Below are 20423 nucleotides of genomic sequence, written 5' to 3' on the forward strand. Positions count from 1 at the left end.
CTGTGTATGAGTGGGGTTTTCACGTTAAACTGCTGCATGGTATCTATCTCATCTGGCTTTAACATCGGTATTAGTCCGACCTAGTACAAGCAGCCACACACACGTACATGCACGTGTCTATATAAATAGAGAATCTCACCCGAGTGTCTTTTGATATCAAATATATCAACACGTGTTGATAAAAGTGGAAAAATCCGAGGCTTGCCGAGGATTTTTGCAACTTTTATCAACGAGTGTTGATATATTTGATATCAAAAGACACGAGGGTGAGATTTTATTTATCATCCAACATCATTCTTTCAACTTTTTCAATTTGTAGACAGTAATTAGCAGTGTCTTCAGTGTAAAAAGTACTGAAAACGGCTTCAGTAGCAGAGCCATTAGTGATGTCATTTGATTGTGACGTCATGGTAACCAGTGACGTCACAATGGTCTGCAAAGCATTGTGATGTAATTTCATTGCAGCGATATCTACAGTGTAGATATCGCTTGATCTCATCCAAGCGATATCTCCTGTGGGAGCCAGTTTTGGATGATAAGTGCAATTATCTTGGTCGCGACGTTAAAACAAAAAATTCCCTCACCTTATGATTAACCCAGATGTGTTATGAATTGAAATGGATTGGATTAGTACAAATATTTGTGTTTATTACTAAATGGTGTTCCTGAATAAAAACTAATAAATAGAATAACACAAAACACATTAGCATTCAACATGACATAATCATACACAACTGACCATCGCTGTGTCAAACTAGATTTGTCAGGGGACATAGTTCGACCAATGGGTGAACCAGGTTTACAATGCTGGTAATTCCTCGTCATACCGTCACCACAAACACATGCCTTTTTCCGTTTGTGATGATGATCTATTTAACAATGAAACACATATAGACCCAATCATTCTTTCATTTTGATGAAAGTTTAATTCGCTTTTGTATTTGAAATATCTGGTGTAACTTGCTATCATTTGACATCGACGCCACCAGAATACGAGACACACAATTCGAGTGACATGACTACTGAGTACACTGACGGGAAACAGAAAGTATACACTGGAAATTGGATGTGACAAAACATTACAAACCTTTTTTTACAAGTTAATAGGCAGAAAACAATCACCGAAACATTGTAAACTTAGGGTCCAAAGCACAGCTATGATACCCGTATCAAATGTATAACCATTTCTTGTGAACCACCATCAAACATGGGTGACAAACTTTCATTGTCCCGGCAGTTCAGTTGACTTGGACTAGATATTCACTTCGAGGTCAAAGATTAAATCTGACATAACAATGTTCGAATAATAAAACGAAGCGCATTTTAAACGACCACTTATCCTACCCATATCAACACTTGACCAGTCCCTCACCAGTAAGGTTAGGTCAAATGCAGCCTCAGCAACTGATCAGCTTTATACAGATAAGTAGTGAAGGGAGCTATCTAGGTCACTATAGCAGTAGTTATAACATATCCCAAGGCGTACAATAGTTACAGTCCGTTTGGCTCCAAATGAGAACAATGAATTAAAAAATAACTCAAACTAGGGAATACTCTTTCAAATGTCAAAACGGTACACGGCATTGAATAGCCTGTACCCAACAATATCTGCTGTTTGTTATTTCTATTCACATCAATGGAAACAATTGTTTAAGAAACTATCACGACAAAACCGTAGGAGGAACAGCCAAACACACGCTGTACGTTGTACATAGTATACGTCGTTGTTGACTGACAAGATTGGCTCCTCAGCTGAGGTGAAACAGTTGATTTTTAAGGTGCATGATTTCTTTTACTGGGATGCATAATAAATACTTGAAACAAGCTTCTAAAGCACTGGAAACCGAACATGATTTAATTGTTATCATTTGGATATAGATAAAAATAGGGCTGTGTTATGTGAACGATCTGACGTCATTCGTCTCATTATCATCGAACCATCAAGCAGAAACGTGAAGAAGGACATGAGCCTATTTTCCTAGATGAGACGAGGGTAAGTGCCTCTCACACTGACAGCAGTCAGTGGGTACCCAGTGGGGACTGTAAGGAGTCTGTGAGAAGGTTACCAATGGGAAAAGGTGAAAGACTTATCGTTCTCCATGCTGGCTGTGCTAGTCAGGGTTTTCTCCCAGGCTGTGACCTTGTCTTTCGATCAAAGGCCAAGGACAGGGACTACCACACAGAAATGAAAGGCAGGGTATTTCTTGAGTGGGTGGAAATTAACGTGGTCCCTTATTATGATGGGCAATGTACCGTATCACAGTATGCAGGATCCAGATAGCAAGGCCCTGACGTCTAATAGCCTAAGAGGGCTACAATCATAGCGCTATGAAATCGCCAAATCTAACAAAACTGAGCCCTGTATATACATGCTTGACAATTACGTCAAAGGACAAGGTCATGCCGTCCTACGATCTGAACCCAGTAGAGTTGATATGTTGTATCGTCAAAGGTGTTCCTCCTACCGTGATGACCCCATCTTCAAGATATCAACATGTACACAAAACAACTTTTTTCCAGTGATGGGACTAAACATAACAAACAGCAGATATTGTTAGGTGCCGTATTGACATTTGATAGACTATTCCCGTTTTTTATTTTGTTTCCAATTCATTGATCTCATTTGTACCCAAACGGACTTCAGTGCGTGTAATGATATAAGATACAAAAGTTTTGCTTACCTTGATTCATGCAATTTGTTTTTTGTTTAACGCCGCACTCAGCAATATTCCAGCTATATGACGACAGTATGTAAATAATCGAGTCTGGACCAGACAACCCAATGATTGGCATAGTGAGCATCGATCTACACAACTGGGACACGATGCCATGCGTCAACCAAGACAGTATGCCTGACCATCCGATCCCGTTAGTCGCCTCTTAAAACAAGTATTGATTGCTGAAGACCAATTCTAACCGGATCTTCAAGGATCTCTTGATGTTATGCCCACCCAAGCCAGTGCACAAACATGCCTGGAAGTTACATCATGTTCGCCCATTGAACCAGATCAGGGTGCGAATGAGTTCCAGAAATGAGTTGATGTATGAACAAGTCTGTATAAGCAACGCCTCCTGTCCACCACGGCGCAACATATCACCGTGACGCCATCAGGCAGGGGAAATTGACGTTATTTCTGCTTCCTCTTCTTTTGTTCTCGCTTCATCCAGAGCTCGAAGGTCGGCTTTACAGAACCGGTATGTCACAGCCGCGTTGAAAGTATGGCTAACAATGTTGGTTGGTGTACGAATGCGGTCCCTAGAAAATATAAAAAGCAAAGCTCGCGAAACTTTAGAAATGTCGGAATCCATGCGCAGCGTCCCTAAGATGTACACCTATTGTGTGATGTCGTAATTGTATGCTGTATATATAATGGGATGGATGATAAACGTACGGCATAACGCCTCGTTTGCACCGTCTAATAGGGGGATTACTTACAGTCATATAAAAACTAGTATTCTAAGGACACCTGGCGCGGGATTAACCAACTGGTTCGCCTTTATCCAGACATGCACGCCTTCTTACGGGTATAAGCTATGATAATATAATTCATCTGCACGTCGCCAAATGGGGGAACTGGGGATCCAGTAGTCTAAAAAAGTGCGGAGTTTCGTCCCTTATCTGTTCCAGGATCTGTACGTTATTGGTTCACATACAAATTATGCCCAGGTTTCTGACCGAATGTTTGCCAGCACTGTACCTGCGCTCGTGGTTTTGTCCAAAGGCCCACAATCACTGAAGTTCAAGCGTCCTACATTCAGGTGATACGCCGTGATATAAACCCATATTTTAAACGTCGTTAACCTCAATCCACTTTGTTTAGCGTGTTGGTGTGATCACCTAAGGGGTCGGACATCTACTTCTTCTAATTTGCATGTGCAAGAAAAACTAAACTGGCAAAACACAGGCACGTGCTGTATCCTGTCACGCCCTGATGTAGCTGATATACTGTTCCAAGCAGCGCGATACCTCAGTCACGGTACGTCAAAGGCATGCAGCATCCATTGCTTGGCAAATGTATTCAAGCTGGTTGTGAATCACAGCGTTCTTACACAGTATGGCTGAGGGTGTTCCATTCAGACAGTAGTACTTGAGTAACTGCTCACACACTCGTGAGTATCCTACTACGCGAAACACGGTATGTACTACGTTCATTAACAAGGGAACCAAAACAAATGGAAAAAAACACCCCAAAAAATTCCAAATAAATATATCTTAACTCAGATGACGGATGTCTTCAGTCAACAGAATGGTATTGCCATTCAGTCCATGCATCGTTAATATAGAGTGTGTATATAATTTGTGTACTTGCATTTCATTAGATTGTGTCACATTCCTTTTGTTCCCTACAGTGTTACACTTACAAGAACCACTCGACTGCAAACAAAAGGGCGATGTGGTCAACAGGTATGTTGGCGGACGTCAGTATGATGAATAAGGTGACGATGCTGGAACTAGGGACGGATGGAATTGCCATTGCTGCTACAGCCGTTAACACTCTGAAACATGGAGGAGTGAGTGAGTGAGTTGGGTTTAACGCCGCTTTTAACAGTATTCCAGTTATATCACGGCGTGTCAGCTTAATGTGGGAGGAAAGCCCGAAGTGATGCAGGTCTCAGACGGTTACCACTTCAGTGAAACCCACGAGCACGGGTATGGTGCTGACAAACCAAGAAACATAATCGGGGCGAACCGGGATTCGAACCCACAATCATAGGTTTCTGGCATGCCCAAGGGACGCAACTCTGCACAGCGAATCGCGGCGCCTTAGACGACTGGGCCACCCGTGCCCCCGAAACATGGGGGAAGGACTGAAACAGCTGTTATCATACTGAAACATGGAAAACGGACTGATACAGCCGTTATCACACTAAAACATGGAGGGGGGACTGATAATGTCGTTATAACACCGAAACGTGGAGGAGGGACTGATACAGCCGGCATCATACTGAAACATCGAGGAGGGACTGAAACAGCCGTTATCACACTAAAACATGGAGGGGGGACTGAAACAGCCGTTATCCTACTGAAACATGGAAAAAGGACTGATACAGCCGTCATCACACTGAAACATCGAGGAGGGACAGAAACAGCCGTTATCACACTAAAACATGGAGGGGGGACTGATACAGCCGTTATCACACTGAAACATGGAGGAAGGACTGAAACAGCTGTTATCATACTGAAACATGGAGGAGGGACTGATACAGCCGTTAACACTCTGAAACATCGAGGAGGGACTGATACAGCCGTTGTCACACTGAAACATGGAGGGGGGACTGATAAAGTCGTTATAACACCGAAACGTGGAGGAGGGACTGATACAGCCGGCATCATACCCCAACATCGAGGAGGACTGAAACAGCCGTTATCATACTGAAACATGGAAAAAGGACTGATACAGCCGCCATCACACTGAAACACCGAGGAGGGACTGAAACAGCCGTTATCAGACTAAAACATGGAGGGGGGACTGATACAGCCGTTATCACACTGAAACACCGAGGAGGGACTGATACAGCCGTTATCACACTGAAACACCGAGGAGGGACTGAAACAGCCGTTATCATACTGAAACATGGAGGAGGGGCTGAAACAGCCGTTATCATACTGACACATGGAAAAAGGACTGATACAGCCGTCATCATACTGAAACATCGAGGAGGGACTGATACAACCGTTATCACACCGAAACATGGAGGAGAGACTGATACAGCCGTTATCACACTGGGGTTTACAAGTAAGTGAGTGTGTTGGGAGTAACGCCACTATAAACAGTATTTCACGAATATCACCTTAGAGGGAAGTGTAGTGAATCATGGACGTGTGTCCCTTTTCTGAAACCCACGAGCACAGTCATGGAGACACAGAAAGAATAACAGTCATGGCGAATCTGGTATACGGATCAGGGTGACAGCATCCTGGCACGCCCAGTGGACTCACTCTGTACTGTCAATTGCGCCGCCTAAAAGATTAGGCAACCCGTGCCCTATATATAGTTATTGTCAGCTTGAGTGTCTCTAACAAATAAGTTTCACAAACCACTTTTACAAAACACAAGGCATGACTCCTAATATTTCCATAATCACACTCTAGGTGAGGTTACAGTAGTCATGTTAATAGAAATGCCATCGGGTACACAGTAGTGTAAGGTGGGGTACATGTTGAAATCAGTTGCCTAGTATTCATTATCGAAGTTCCAAGAAAACATTTGAATGTTGTCTATCACATGCACAGACTTACTCACCCTATAATAGCCACGACGCCTGTTGTGACCTCCACGCCACTAAGATTGGCTATGAATAACGCTGCTGACGTAATGTAGAGGGCGCTGCCATCGGCGTTCAGCGTTACGCTAAATGGAATCACGAAGCGACTCACTCGGGAATCAATACCGTTTTTAACTTCACAGGATTCTAGCATCTCAGGAATAGCCACCGCACTAGAAGAAGAAAAACAGGCACACATAGACCTGATTTCATGCATAAAACGTTCAACAATGACGGTCTTGTATACACAATTTGGTACACTAATGTGTGTATGTGGGTCGAAAGTAAAATAAAGAAAACATGTGATAACATGAACATGACTATCCTGTGGAGTACTGGGAGCAAAATAATTATATTTTTCACGGGATTAATTAATTTATTCCGTGAAATAATAATGTATGTATGTATGTATGTATGTATGTATGTATGTATGTATGTATGTATGTATGTATGTATGTATTTATTTATGTATTTATTTATGTATTTATTTATTTATTTATTTATTTATTTATTGCCTGAATCTTAAATCATCTTTCGGACCGACATTTTTTATATTGATCTATACAGAATGTAACGTTATAGCTTATACATATTTCCGAATATATCACTCAGCGCCTGTACAAAACATGGCCATGTGTATAGTAATAGACAAGTAGAAAGTTTCATGAAAGATAACAGTTTGTAAGGGAGACAGAAGTTGAGAAGTTGTGGCGGACAACGTGGCTTCTTTGTGTAGCGTATGTACCCAGACAGCGTGCCTTCCTCGAAAGTAATAAGTCCAAGCGTTTTGTTGAAATGTCTTCGGAACCTTCCTGTTTATGTTTAATGGAACGGGACAGAGATCATTGCACTCACTGATTAAGTGTCACGCACATAACAGACACGCCCGTCTTCTCAGGGGAGAATGTCTATGATACATATTTGGGTGTAGCTGATCTACATGCCAGTAAAAGTAACGTCCCCTTGCTCTGTGCACGGGAAGCAAAGGAATACATGGTACACCTGCACACCATCTTTGGTGGAAAACAGCAGGTGAAGACTCCCAAGCCCAGTAGATTTGCTATAATTGGCTATTGATGTAATGTAAGATGTTCGTGTTCAACTCACAAGTAACCACGAGCGAGATGGTTGCCTTCGGGGACTGAGGTGCAACGCCACAGAGTGTAAGGGAGGCTACTCGTGATGGCTTCGCACGTTTCTGGATCAGCTTTGTTACAGCATGGAGGCTGTTTGGACGGCCATTTCATGGTCTAGGATGTCGCATGATGGTTATTGTCACACGTTAGATGTTTACCGTTCAGTATTTTTCCTTCCAAGTGGAGTGAGTGAGTAAGTGTGGTTTTACGCTGCTTTTGATAATATTCAAGAAATATCAAGGCGTTATTCGTTATTCTCATGTCAGAAAAACCCTAAACGTGATAATGACTATCAAAGATATATTTTGATGTGAGTGAATACGTTGTTGTTATAGTCTGGGTGTATCACGGCAGACTGTAATTAAACGAGCCTGGTCCAGACCAACTATTGACTGAGCTATGAGCACCGATCAGTGGAGCATGACAACACACCAACAGCTAGCTCACTGAGTCTAGCCATTCAGTCATCTACAGATGACCGTTACATGCGTGGGATGCTAGGGACCTCAGCCTCCCCGCATCCCCGCTGGGTGTTTAACTCATTCCGACACTCACGTGCTCGTGGAGGCGAAACCGATGAGACAGGGTCGAATGATGGTCAGAAGGTATGCGTAGGGATTTCTCCTTGTCAGTGCAAACAAGATGGCGGGCAGGACGACGAAGGAATGAAACAGAATGCCAACTGTAACAGCGACGACAAACATCCCCAGCTGTGAGAAGGTCCCCGTGATGTTGCTCACCCCAGCCACCGACACTGCGATGAGGCTCCCGATACCCAGAGGTGCTACCCTGAACAACAGAGGGAGAGCGTCTATAAATACGGTGGCATCATGCCGGCAGGCGAACAGCATCGCATTCAAACTTATATATGTACAGAATGGCAACAATATGGATCAATGTAGGTATAAAACTGAAACGTCATCTGAAGTCTGTGACTGACATTTAAAATTGTAGAAGAGGAAGTCATGGAATAATATGGTTGAAAATGTCTTCATTCGTGTTTCCCTGGTAGAGTTGCCACAATTCAACCCTTTAAGCACTTTAAAAGACCGAGAAGCTGTTTTAGGTTAAAATTCATCCTCAGACATACTCAATTCGCATATTTACCAAAAGAATTTTCTCAGGATCAGGAGGACAATCTCCGTGGCAGCTGAGAAGAACTTGAGGAAGACGTCGGCCTTGTCTTTCAGGGCGCTGGCAGCCATGCCGATGATGGTGCAAGCGGTGATAAGACCTGTAGGAAGTCAGATAGACATATTTCAGGACAAGAAAGTGTGAAAGTATCCACACATGAGTATGTATGAGTATTAAGTAATTGGTTTAAATCTCTTTTCTCTTGATGCTAATCGATTCATTGACAACATTATTCGGTTAGCCTCGGCCGAGTGGTTGGAGCAACGTGCGTAATACTCAAGGTAAAGATGACGAGTGACGAAAATGAGAAAATCAGAATAACTATTTCTTTATCGCATTAACCTTAAAGTAAACTCATTGAATACATGTTCACTGTAACATACGCAAAATATTTGCTGAATAAATATTATTTCTACGAGTAAGGTATACGAATAGTTGTGAGGTCATGTTTCATGTTTGCCATCACTATATATTCAGTTGTGGATTCCTGCTATATATTATACCTTGCATCACACCATGTATAATATAAATTTATAATAGTATTCCTTAACAATCACAAGCTTAATTTATTTATTTATTATTAGATTTTTATGCAAGTGTTTAGTTTTCGCCCGCCTCATAATTGTAAGCCCACTCCACACGTGTGTGACGGGTAGTGCGACATTAGAATGCATGGAGAAGCGTAGATTGGAGCAACTATCTGCGACGTCGGAAAACGATAGACGTTGCGAGTGAGCACGAAGACTCCCGATAACTCAAGGCATGTTACTCCTATGTCATGTCTCCCTGATTCCACACAGGAGCAAGAATCATCTCCACACCCGCCAGGTAGCAGCGTGTATTACCTAGCACGTTGACACTGTCCGTCTTGCCCAGGGACTTGGTGACGTGTGTGAGGGCATCGCCGACAGAGGTGTTGGTGTTATTCCTCGCCACCCCCGTCAGTGACGACGCGTACCGTGTCTGGGCCTGTGTCAACAAATGGAACACTCATTATACACATGCGCATTAGATCGGAAATGTGTAAAGCCCTCTTAAACATCACACATTTCAATGTCAACGTGTGCACAATATAGCATTTATGATGTAAGAGCCTTAACATGTGACCAGGTACCATGGATATTCAATGATAGTTTCTCTTTTCTTTGTAAAGGTATAATTCACTCACAGGTGTACGTGTAGAAGTCATTACACGCGTACCCGTCAGATATCGGTATTATTACAACAAATATTTCATCTCCGTACCTAACGAGTGAAAGTGATATCTGTGTAAATGTTGAAGTAAATGTCGTGACTGTAAAACAACCAGTCAGCAGTTACTAGTTTGTACCATCCTTGTGATGTTGTGATGTTGTGATGTAGTGATGTCACTACGCCCTGTTGTCTAGGTCTGATTCCCCACACAGATGCAGATGAGCACACCATTCATTCCTGAACACGGCACAGATGCACAGATTTACATTAAAACTGTATTTCAAATGTCTCTCGTGTTGTAAGCTCAACATTTCTATAATATATGTATGTGGGTGCTAAAAGTATTGGCTATCTTGAAACAGATACAGGTAAAACTTATGTTCTCTTATGAAAATCAAATTATATGATCCCAGAACGTGTGTACTGTGTTTACGTTTAAGGCCAGGCTTTTTTATTTTTAGGATTACGGATTTTTCAGCCCAAAGTCCAGGGTTGGAGGAGGGAAAAAAAGCCAGATGCATTTTTAAATGCAGAATGCCTCTGGCATACTTTATGAACATATTCTGTGCTCAAAAGACCGCCATTTGTGACGATAAAGCCCCTCGAAACAATACAAATTCTACCACTTCCAACACAAGACAATTGTCAAGGAAGGCTATTCATGTTCAGCTTCGAGATCAACAAAGATCGTTTATGTATCTCTTTACTTGTTTACAACGGTAAATTCATATGTTTTTTTTTATAAAAAGGTGATGATAACAAATATAACTGATAACTGATTACGCGGCTATCGGCGGGGAAAAAATGGAAATCGTATTTTTTTATATAAAAAAATACGCTTTCTCAAAAATTAGAGTCGGCGGGTCCGTAATCCGAAATATAAAACGCCAGACCTAAAGTCAGAACTCGACCCTTCTAAAAGAAAAGAGCAATGTTTGTACATTTAACACAGGACGGTCCACCGAGGAGATTCCACCGATTAATTGCCACTGCCAACGAGAGAATACAACAGTGGAGAATGTATATTATATATATACTTGTAATTGTTTTGCAAACTGACTGATTCATGTGTGCATGTGATTTCGAATGAGTCATACCTTATGCCAGTTGATATACATGTAGTGCGTGACATTGATGAATACAATATTCATTTTGATATTCTCTGAAAGTACACCCACGTTTCCGCGTTGGAAACATCCGTTTGCCAAGATTACGTTCGTGTTGTTTTCATACTATAGTTAATTTTTGTCTGTTAGTAGAGTAATGTATGATAATTGGAAAGGCAGCACACCTGTCTGAATGTTGCTTCCACCAAATTGTCCGGCACAATATTCCTGCAACAGAACAATAACGTACTGTACACATGACACAGTCTACGTGCATCACGTAAACACACAACCGTCAGGTTGCATGGGTCAGACAATGGTCAGAAATGACAATATATCAATTCATGAGCAATTTTCACATGTACTTTACCGTTCTGCACAAGTAACTAAATTCATTCCTGGATATTATCTTATTTTTCACATACAGTGAAATTGAACTACAGCGGGGTGAAATCGTGAAAGTTTTGAGATGGTAGTAAAAAGCGGCCGGTGAGGTAAAACGAAGGACGATATAATTAAAAAGACGGAACGAACAACGTTCAACTATTTTGAAGTTTGAACCTTTTTACCGTATTCAGGGGTTCTGAGTACAAACATTAACCCTTTATCTGTGATTAACCCTCATGGTCCGTGATTGCAACTGATATTACACTTGCAACAAACGAGGACAACCACAACGAGCTGACCGTATCGAATCCCCGTGACCTCCACTGTACAGGTTCCAGGAGGTCAGTTAGTCCTTCAGCGCTGTGGTGTTAAAACAAGATATGATGCTAAATATATGGCGACATCGACCGCAACCTCCTTCCGGACTGTGCGAGAAATTAATGTCCCTCTTATCTAATCGCTGGACCGAGAGACACCAATACTTGAACGGCATATCTCCAGTGTAAATTGTTTTGTTTGAGGACATTAATACCTTTCAAAGGGTATTGAATATTAAATGTCTACCTTTTTATATGAAAATCACTTAAAGTGTTGCATCCCTGAAGGATTATGTCAATTGAAGTGGATATCACGTTTTCGTCACAAATGCAAAACATAATTTAGCCTTTATTTACAAATGATCTTAATGAGAATGCTGACGACAGATACGCTGTGTATCGGCCATGATAGAAGTTACACCAGCTGTTTTGTTATTTTCGAGGGATGGCACGATACAGTTACACCAAGAAGGTGCAGCAACGGCCTGCATACAATGCCTGTGAAGATACATGTGTGGGTGCGTTCGGTATTATAGAAGGAAGTGCAAATATCAGTGAGCGAATGCTGTTTATGCCACAGCCAGCAGTCACGATGGTTCAGGAATCATCGGACCTAGACAGACAAACCAGGGCTCGATTGCATGATTGTTTGTTTGTTTGTTTGTTTGTTGTTTACCGCCGCACTCAGCAATATTCCAGCTATATGACGGCGGTCTGTAAATAACTGAGACTGGACCAGACAATCCAGTGATTGACATCATGAGCATCGATCCACGTAATTGGGATCAATGACATGCATCAACCAAGTCAGCGAGCCTGACCACCCGATCCCGTGAGTCGCCGCTTACGACAAGCAGAGCCGCTTTTTACAGCAAGCCTGGGATGCTGAAGACCTATTCTACCCCGGATTTCCACGGGTCTCTATTGCATGAGCAACGATCCACGACTTCAGGGTATCGTGGTGCATGTATTGCCAGGTCCCATGTTTGAATCACCTGGGACACGTTTGACCAGTGTATCGTGGTGTATACATTGCCAGGTCCCATGTTTTAATCACCGGGGACATGTTTGACCAATGTATCGTGGTGTATACATTGTCAGGTCCCATGTTTGAATCACCTGGGACATGTTTGGCCAATGCATCGTGGTGTATACATTGCCAGGTCCCATGTTTTAATCACCGGGGACATGTTTGACCAGTGTATCGTGGTGTATACATTGCCAGGTCCCATGTTTGAATCACCTGGGACATGTTTGACCAGTGTATCGAGGTGTATACATTGTCAGGTCCCATGTTTTAATCACCGGGGACATGTTTGGCCAATGTATCGTGGTGTATACATTGCCAGGTCCCATGTTTTAATCACCGGGGACATGTTTGACCAATGTTTCGTGGTGTATACATTGTCAGGTCCCATGTTTGAATCACCTGGGACATGTTTGACCAATGTATCTGGGTGTATACATTGCCAGGTCCCATGTTTAATCACATGGGACAAGTTTAACAAATGTATAGTAGGACTATGACTGTCGTAAGTCAATGTTTAACTGTGGGGCCCAGATCTCCATTATGCGGCGTTTTTTGACACACAAGGAGCACTATGTTCTGTAGTTAAATCCCTACGGAGGCAATTATAAGAGACATTATTGATATTCTTTTACTACAAAATACACAGAGAACTTCCTACATGAGAAATGAAGAGAAAATTACGACTCTTATAACATAGAGCTACTGTAGGGTATATTGGTGAGGTATTTATTATGTAGAGGGTTACTTTGTTACACGTCAATGTGCACATATTTCCTATTTCACCACTGGAAAAGCACATTTCTGCAACACATCTATATCCGTCGTGACATCCTATTTCCGTTCAATTTAAAGGAAAACCAAAATTATTGTATATGATGTGTGTGTCCATCAGGGAACTATCGTGTCCTTCCAGTAACGTTTTGTGGGCAACGGCAGCTTCCATTGATGAGGTTTGGGAGGATGGAGTTCACAAGGTATTGGGAGGATGGAGTTCACAAGGTAATGGGAGAACCAAGGGAGGACAAGGAAGGCTGGGTGTGGGAGAAGACAGGATGCAAAGATGGCGTTAATGGCTCGCCCTACACTGCCACAAGTCACTTCAATAAGGAGACGCCAATAAAGGACGTCCATGTCACTTACCTGAGCATATCGGCGAATATATCCTGTGTTTCCATGATCTCACGAGTGGCACTTTCGTCAATACTCAACTCCTCAGCTCCTGTCAGAAACATGCGACAGCACAATACATACAGCACCATCTGTAAAACCACCCTTTTCGGTCTCTTCAGTGTCAACTAATCTTTCTATTTCAGAAATTCGAAGTATTTACATCGCTGGATTTCACATCGCCATGTTCAATAATTCTTGCTTCGATGAGACATACATTTACAATTGAAATATATTTTTATACTGTTTCATTACCTAATAAATGGTGCGTTATTTTTGACAATATTCAATTCTTTTAGCGAGTGCGCTTACCTGGTTGAATGATGAAATGTAGAGCAATGGCCTCTATGCAAACAAGACTGTTCGTTGCTACGATGAAGGCGAAAGCTATGGCGCTAACTTTCCCATTGGACTTTGGATCCAGTGATGCAGTTCCTACGTGACAATGAGTTTACAATTTGTAGTCTTATTAAAGAAAGCTTTCACATGCATAAGCATTAATCAAGTCTTCGTACAATGATCGTAATGGCACCTCGGGTACAATTTTGTTTATTATTTTTACCTGATATAACGCTGCACACAATCAACGGTAGAATCATCATTCTGAGCATGCGCAGGAACAGCTCTCCTGGCATACCTGGAAGTACATTGTGAAATAAATAACACTATAAACAAGATGAATACGCGCCATAGACCGACTTTGATCGTGTTAAATGTCTAACAGACAATTTGTCTTGACGATACTCTATGAAGCTTTTCCTGTTGTTTGGTAGGTATGTGTAGTGTATCTGCATGGTACATCAGTGTGGCATATCTACGTGGTATATCTATTTGGTAAAGCTGTATACATGCGTGGTATATGTGACTGGTATAGCTGTTTATATGCGTGGTATTTCTGTGCGGTATATTTGGATGGTATATTTCAGGATACTGGTATTTCTGCGTTGTATCTATGTGTGGTATATATGTGTGGTATATATGTATGGTATATATGTGTGGTATTTATGTGTGGTATAAATGTGTGGTATGTATGTGTGGTATGTAGTATACTTGCGTGGTATACATGTGTGGTATATATGTGTGGTATATATGCATGGTATAAATGTATGGTATGTATGTGTGGTATATATGTGTGGTATATATGTATGGTATGTATGTGTGGTATATATGTGTGATATATATGTATGGTATGCATGTGTGGTGTATATGTGTGGTATGTATGTGTGGTTTATATGTGTGGGATTTATGTATGGTATGTATGTGTTGTATATATGCATGGTATATATGTATGGTAAACATGTGTGGTATATATGTGTGGTATATATGTATGGTATGTATGTGTGGTATATATATGTGGTATATATGTATGGTATGTATGTGTGGTATATATATGTGGTATATATGTATGGTATGTATGTGTGGTATATATATGTGGTATATATGTGTGGTATATATGTGTGGTATATATGTGTGGTATATATGGGTGGTATGTATGTGTGGTATATATATGTGGTATGTATGTGTGGTATATATATGTGGTATATATGTATGGTATATATGTATGGTATGTATGTGTGGTATATATATGTGGTATATATGTATGGTATGTATGTGTGGTATATATATGTGGTATATATGTGTGGTATATATGTGTGGTATATATGTGTGGTATATATATGTGGTATATATGTGTGGTATATATATGTGGTATATATATGTGATATATATATGTGGTATATATGTGTGGTATATATGGGTGGTATGTATGTGTTGTACATATGTGTGGTATATATGGGTGGTATATATGGGTGGTATGTATGTGTGGTATATATGCATGGTATATATGTATGGTATATGTGCGGTATATACGTGTGGTATATCTGTGGTATATCTGTATAACTGAGGGGTATATTTGTGTGGAAAATCTGCATATTTGTTTTAAACATATTTTATTGACATACATGGTCAACGGGTTTGGCAAAAGTTATCCAACTTACGTGGCCCTTTTCCTAATGTATATGTAATAAGCAACAAAGGGAAATATATTTGTAAGGAAAACATAGGCATGTTTTAACATAACGTTTGGAAGAAGGCCACAAACATACCTCAAACGCCCATATGAACAGGATAAGGAAAGTTTTTCTTTTAACGATCGATTAAACTCATACAGCCAAGGGTTTTAAAAGTCTAGAATTTATATCATCTGGTCCGCTTGATTTATTGCATGGTGGGGACTTTATGAGATCACTTATTTCTGATGCAGTGACAGTAATATCCGAGATAGAGGTTTCACAACGTTGACTGAAATCCGGAAGCGGCTGATTACCGTCATCAACATCACAAATAGAAACAAGGTAATTATTGAGTACATCCGCCTCTTCAATATCAGTAAATGCTGTAGGTTTATTAAGGTCGGTGCACAGAGTGAGAGACGAGATCGCTTAATTTTCCAGTTCGTAATGCCTTTTTCTCGATAACGGTCCTTGGAGCGACGCTCCCTTCTGAGGTCATGGTTTGTATGTTGGGCGAAAAGTTGAGGGTATACGCTCATACATGTAATCTTTTATCTGGGAGTGATTTGTTTTACACATTTTATAAACGCCTGTACATTTTTTAAATAGTTCGTTCCAATTTTTATTCATAACCTGCATATTCATTTTATCAAAGATAGCTTGTTTTGTAGAGCCACACTTTTCTTTTATATCTCTTTTTCGCATTAATAGAAACGAAAACTCCCCTGTGGTCCGATATATCGGAACAAAAATCAAGTACACCGGATATGGAACAAGTACAATCATTTCTTACTAAAATAGGATCAATAAGTTTATCCGAAAGTGTTGTAATTCGTTTTGCATCGCAGTGCCGTAGCCATCCGGGGGGAAGTGGGTGGGGGTGAGGCAGTCGCTCCCTAGATTTTATTATAGAAATCAGTTTTATTTGAATCAAGTTGGGGAAAAGTGGTACTTGTACAATTATTTGCCCCCACCAACAAGGACGATGTCACGGGGTACATCCAGTGCAGTTTTTATCATGTGCTTAAGAACAGTCCAATATGCCATGGGGGTGTTGGGTACGCGATAGATGACACAGAGTAGAAAACTGTGCTGTGGTGAATTAACTTGAAACCACATTGATTCAGAATTACTTACTTCCATGTCTGTTCTATGCTTGACACCAAGTGAATTAGAAAAAAATATACAATAATGCCACCAGTATATTTTGAGTGGTATAGCTGAATATCTGCGTGGCATATACGTATAGTATGTCTGCGTCGTACGTTGGGTATATATATACATATAGCCGTACAATATGTCCACGCCTGTCGGTGATCTTGGCCGGTGAGTCTAACTGACGATATCGTTCAGGATGACGTGGATGTAAATAGGTACGAGCCGGCGACGTAAAGTGGCGTTAATGACATTTATAGATAGCGCTGGGAGTTAAGTGTCCTGCCCGGAGTAGGCGTATGGATGGAGGGAATATAGGCCGAATGGTGGATGATTTTATGAAACAGACAACGGAGATTTCAGTGGACTTTAGAATTTAGGTATTTTGGATAAATGAAGAAACCCGCTGAAAATGTTTCCACTGGGACATATGCTAGATGATCAGTTGTTGAAGATCACATGAAAATGTGTGTATGATCAAGGTTAAACAGTCGGCGTATGGCCAAAAACACAATCTGGTGATTGGACGCAGTGTGAGGAAGAAGCGTCCAGCTGAGGGCATCACCACAGGTCGCCAACACAAGCACTGCAACCCTTCTCACTGCACGTAGTACACATGCGTAACTCACTTGATTTCGACTTACCTATCCACATGAGGGCGTCTTTGGATGGATGCAGTTCCCTGACTCCGAATCCAACTCCAAACCCTACTACGATGCCAGCAATTGTAAGCAGAAGCAGGGCGTCCCTTCGCACAAACAATTTCACCTTGAACAGAAAGGCGCTTTTCCTGCTGGGTTCTCCTTTAAAGGGGTCCGCTGTTAGATTCTGCAGTTCCATCGTTCTGAAAGTCTTCAAACATTGTAGGTGTAAGCAATGATAACATAACTGCAACATGACATTCGGGTCTTTCCCCCATTGACAGACCTTCCTGTTCCTGTTTTCATTTATAGCTTTCCATTTCTACGTTTTTTCTCATTTGTAGTGTGCATATAATGTATACACTATTATGTCACGCTAGCGGAACAAAGTGTCTGGAGGTACCGATTAAAATTTTAAAATGCCGCAAAGAGGGTTTGGATGATCCTGGCACAGTCAGGCTGGTTAGGCTCATCATCAGCTTGCCCCCACTTCACGCTACCCAGAGAGCGAATGGGACTTCTCCCAGGAAGCGCCGCCTGGTCAAACCCACCCACAACTTTTCGGAGAATGTGAAGACTCCCCAACACTGCAGCCTTCTGCATTACCCAGATTATCAGTAGGGCTGTATTCCTGGTAGCAAACCCGGGTACACTCCCAATATCAGTCAACAGATTGGGAAGTACCAAACCTAAGGCACCAAGAACAATATGGAGTCGGACAACTTGGGTACTTGGGATGCAAGCGTGACATTTCGAAAGCGAGGTCCGCATATTTACCATGTTTTTCCTCAATCTTGTCAATTACATTAGTGTCAAAAGGGGGAAAAAATCAATAACAAAAATGATTTCATTGGTTTTATCAAAAAGGACAAGATCAGGTTTGTTGGCCTGGATATGTCTTAGGCTGTATACGGGTGGGCCTATTCCAAATAATTTTGTATTTTTCATTTACGATGACGCCATCTACATATGCTGGGTCGTACCATCGATGGACCCCTGTGTCAAAACCACAAGCATGGCGAAGACGGTATAAAAAGATCGAGCTCTTCCATCATGTCCCTTAAGATACTGTGTTTGTGCCAAAGCTGGGCATCCACTAACAATGTGTTGGACATTCTCATTCAATTCATTGCATAAACTACATTTCATATTTACATTGCGATACAAAATCACACATTGACGGTTTCGAGTGGGAAGTGACTGGTCCTGAGCAGCAAACAAAAAGCCTTCTGTTTTACTTTTCAGGCGAGCCGAACTGATCCAAGCAAAGGATTCTGCAGGGTTGCAAAATGTCACTCGATGCAGTGGTCGTTCAGATAGCCTGAGTCTGGACCAATTTGATATGGCACCGTCCAGCAGTACAGAACCATCAACAGAGTCAACACCGACATTGAGATTATGTCCCACATCCTTGGCTCGTTAACGAAAGCTGTGGGATGCCTTGTTTTCATCGTGAGTCTTGACATACTTCACAAGAGGATCATTAGACAAATAAATGTGCGCAAAAGTGCACAAAACAATTTAATCATGAACAGCCCCAACGTTAATCAAACCACTCCCTACCCTAATGATTGGTAAATATAAGTGATTGACGGAGGAGCGAGGGTGGTGGGATCTATTGTCTGACATGATTCTTCGTGTGAGGGTGTCAATACTCTGAATTTCTTGTTTCATCCAATCAACAACACCAAAAGAATATGAAAGAACGGGTACAGCATAAGTATTTGTGGCTTTAGCTTTATTGCGAGCGTTCAGCTCTGAACTCCAGATTTTCTTAATTCTACATTTGTACTCGGTCCGAAGGTTTTCCTTGATATGGGCATTCTGGAGTCTGTCCCTAATCTGTATCCCTATATACGTACAGGCCTGACCTTCCACGAGATGGTCAATAACTCCTCCTCCAAGTAAACTGACTGATCCTCCCTCTTCTACCTTGCCACGTTTCAAATAAAGAATGTTGCATTTGTCGAGTCCAAAGGACATGCCGATATCATTAGAAAAGGACTTGACAAGGAGAATATGTTTTTTAGTGTGGATCCTCCATTGGCAATTATTACTGTTATTATTAAAATACGATTAATGCATATGGCTGCCGATTAGAATTGGTAATGTTCGATATCAGAACAAGAGTTTATCAGACATCCTGAAATCTATTTCAGAACACACACAATCAACGTACAACACACAGTAATAACTACTCAATGCATCACCATCAACAGTTTCATGGGTCACACAAATGACCAGTCTCTCTCAGACTCTCCGCCTCCGTGGTCTGGAGGATAGTGCGTCTGTCCAGGAGAGATGAATGTCGGAGGTTCAATCCCCGGCCGCGTCATACCAAAAGACGTTACAAATATTACAAAATATAAGTGCAGTAATCTTGAATGGTGGATATGTCTCACTGTTAGGAATTAAGTTTATCATCCAACATCGAACTTTTGAACTGGTCCCTTATACATCTATAGATGGACTACTTCAAGTTTCAAAACACAGTTGGTTGATCTCCTGAATCAAAACACATCGAGGTCAGAATAACACCAGAATCAGAACACATTTTCTGCGTTGATATAGTACCGAGCAGAATAGATGTGACAATTTCAAGATTAACAAATAATTAATTTAATTTAACACGAAGTTTGTCCTCAGGGTTTGCACACTCTTGTATACGACAATGGTTTTATAAGATAGCATCGTCCAAAGTCGGTGAAACATTTCCTTTTCTGTCCAGACACTGTTGGACACCATGCTATCTAACAAATTGTCTGTAAAAGACTCGCTCCAGATCGCTCCATGCCTTGTGGACAACATGAGACCATTCGTTCACATTCTCAGGTTCCAGTTTTATCTTTCTTCTATACACAATGCCTTTTAGAATGT

The 20423-nt window shown here is 41.3% G+C and overlaps 1 protein-coding gene across 1 annotated transcript in view; it reads right to left on the reverse strand.

The window, feature by feature from the left end:
* Window positions 1–519: 519 nt before the first annotated feature.
* Window positions 520–20423, reverse strand: part of LOC124152654 (excitatory amino acid transporter-like) — a 28261-nt gene continuing 8357 nt past the window's right edge. Inside the window, exons 2-12 of the mRNA XM_046525684.2 lie at window positions 17550–17757; window positions 14301–14375; window positions 14051–14173; window positions 13712–13790; window positions 11023–11065; window positions 9383–9506; window positions 8511–8637; window positions 7959–8192; window positions 6246–6440; window positions 4363–4497; window positions 520–3256 (exon numbers count right to left, since the gene is read on the reverse strand). Coding sequence (XP_046381640.1) covers window positions 3109–3256; window positions 4363–4497; window positions 6246–6440; window positions 7959–8192; window positions 8511–8637; window positions 9383–9506; window positions 11023–11065; window positions 13712–13790; window positions 14051–14173; window positions 14301–14375; window positions 17550–17745 — 1479 coding nt within the window. The 5' untranslated portion in view covers window positions 17746–17757 and the 3' untranslated portion in view covers window positions 520–3108. The remainder of the gene's footprint in view (window positions 3257–4362; window positions 4498–6245; window positions 6441–7958; window positions 8193–8510; window positions 8638–9382; window positions 9507–11022; window positions 11066–13711; window positions 13791–14050; window positions 14174–14300; window positions 14376–17549; window positions 17758–20423) is intronic.

This window comes from Haliotis rufescens, unplaced genomic scaffold (assembly GCF_023055435.1).
Source record: "Haliotis rufescens isolate VD_foot unplaced genomic scaffold, xgHalRufe1.0.p SCAF_9, whole genome shotgun sequence".
In the NCBI taxonomy this organism is placed as follows: Eukaryota; Metazoa; Mollusca; class Gastropoda; order Lepetellida; family Haliotidae; genus Haliotis; species Haliotis rufescens.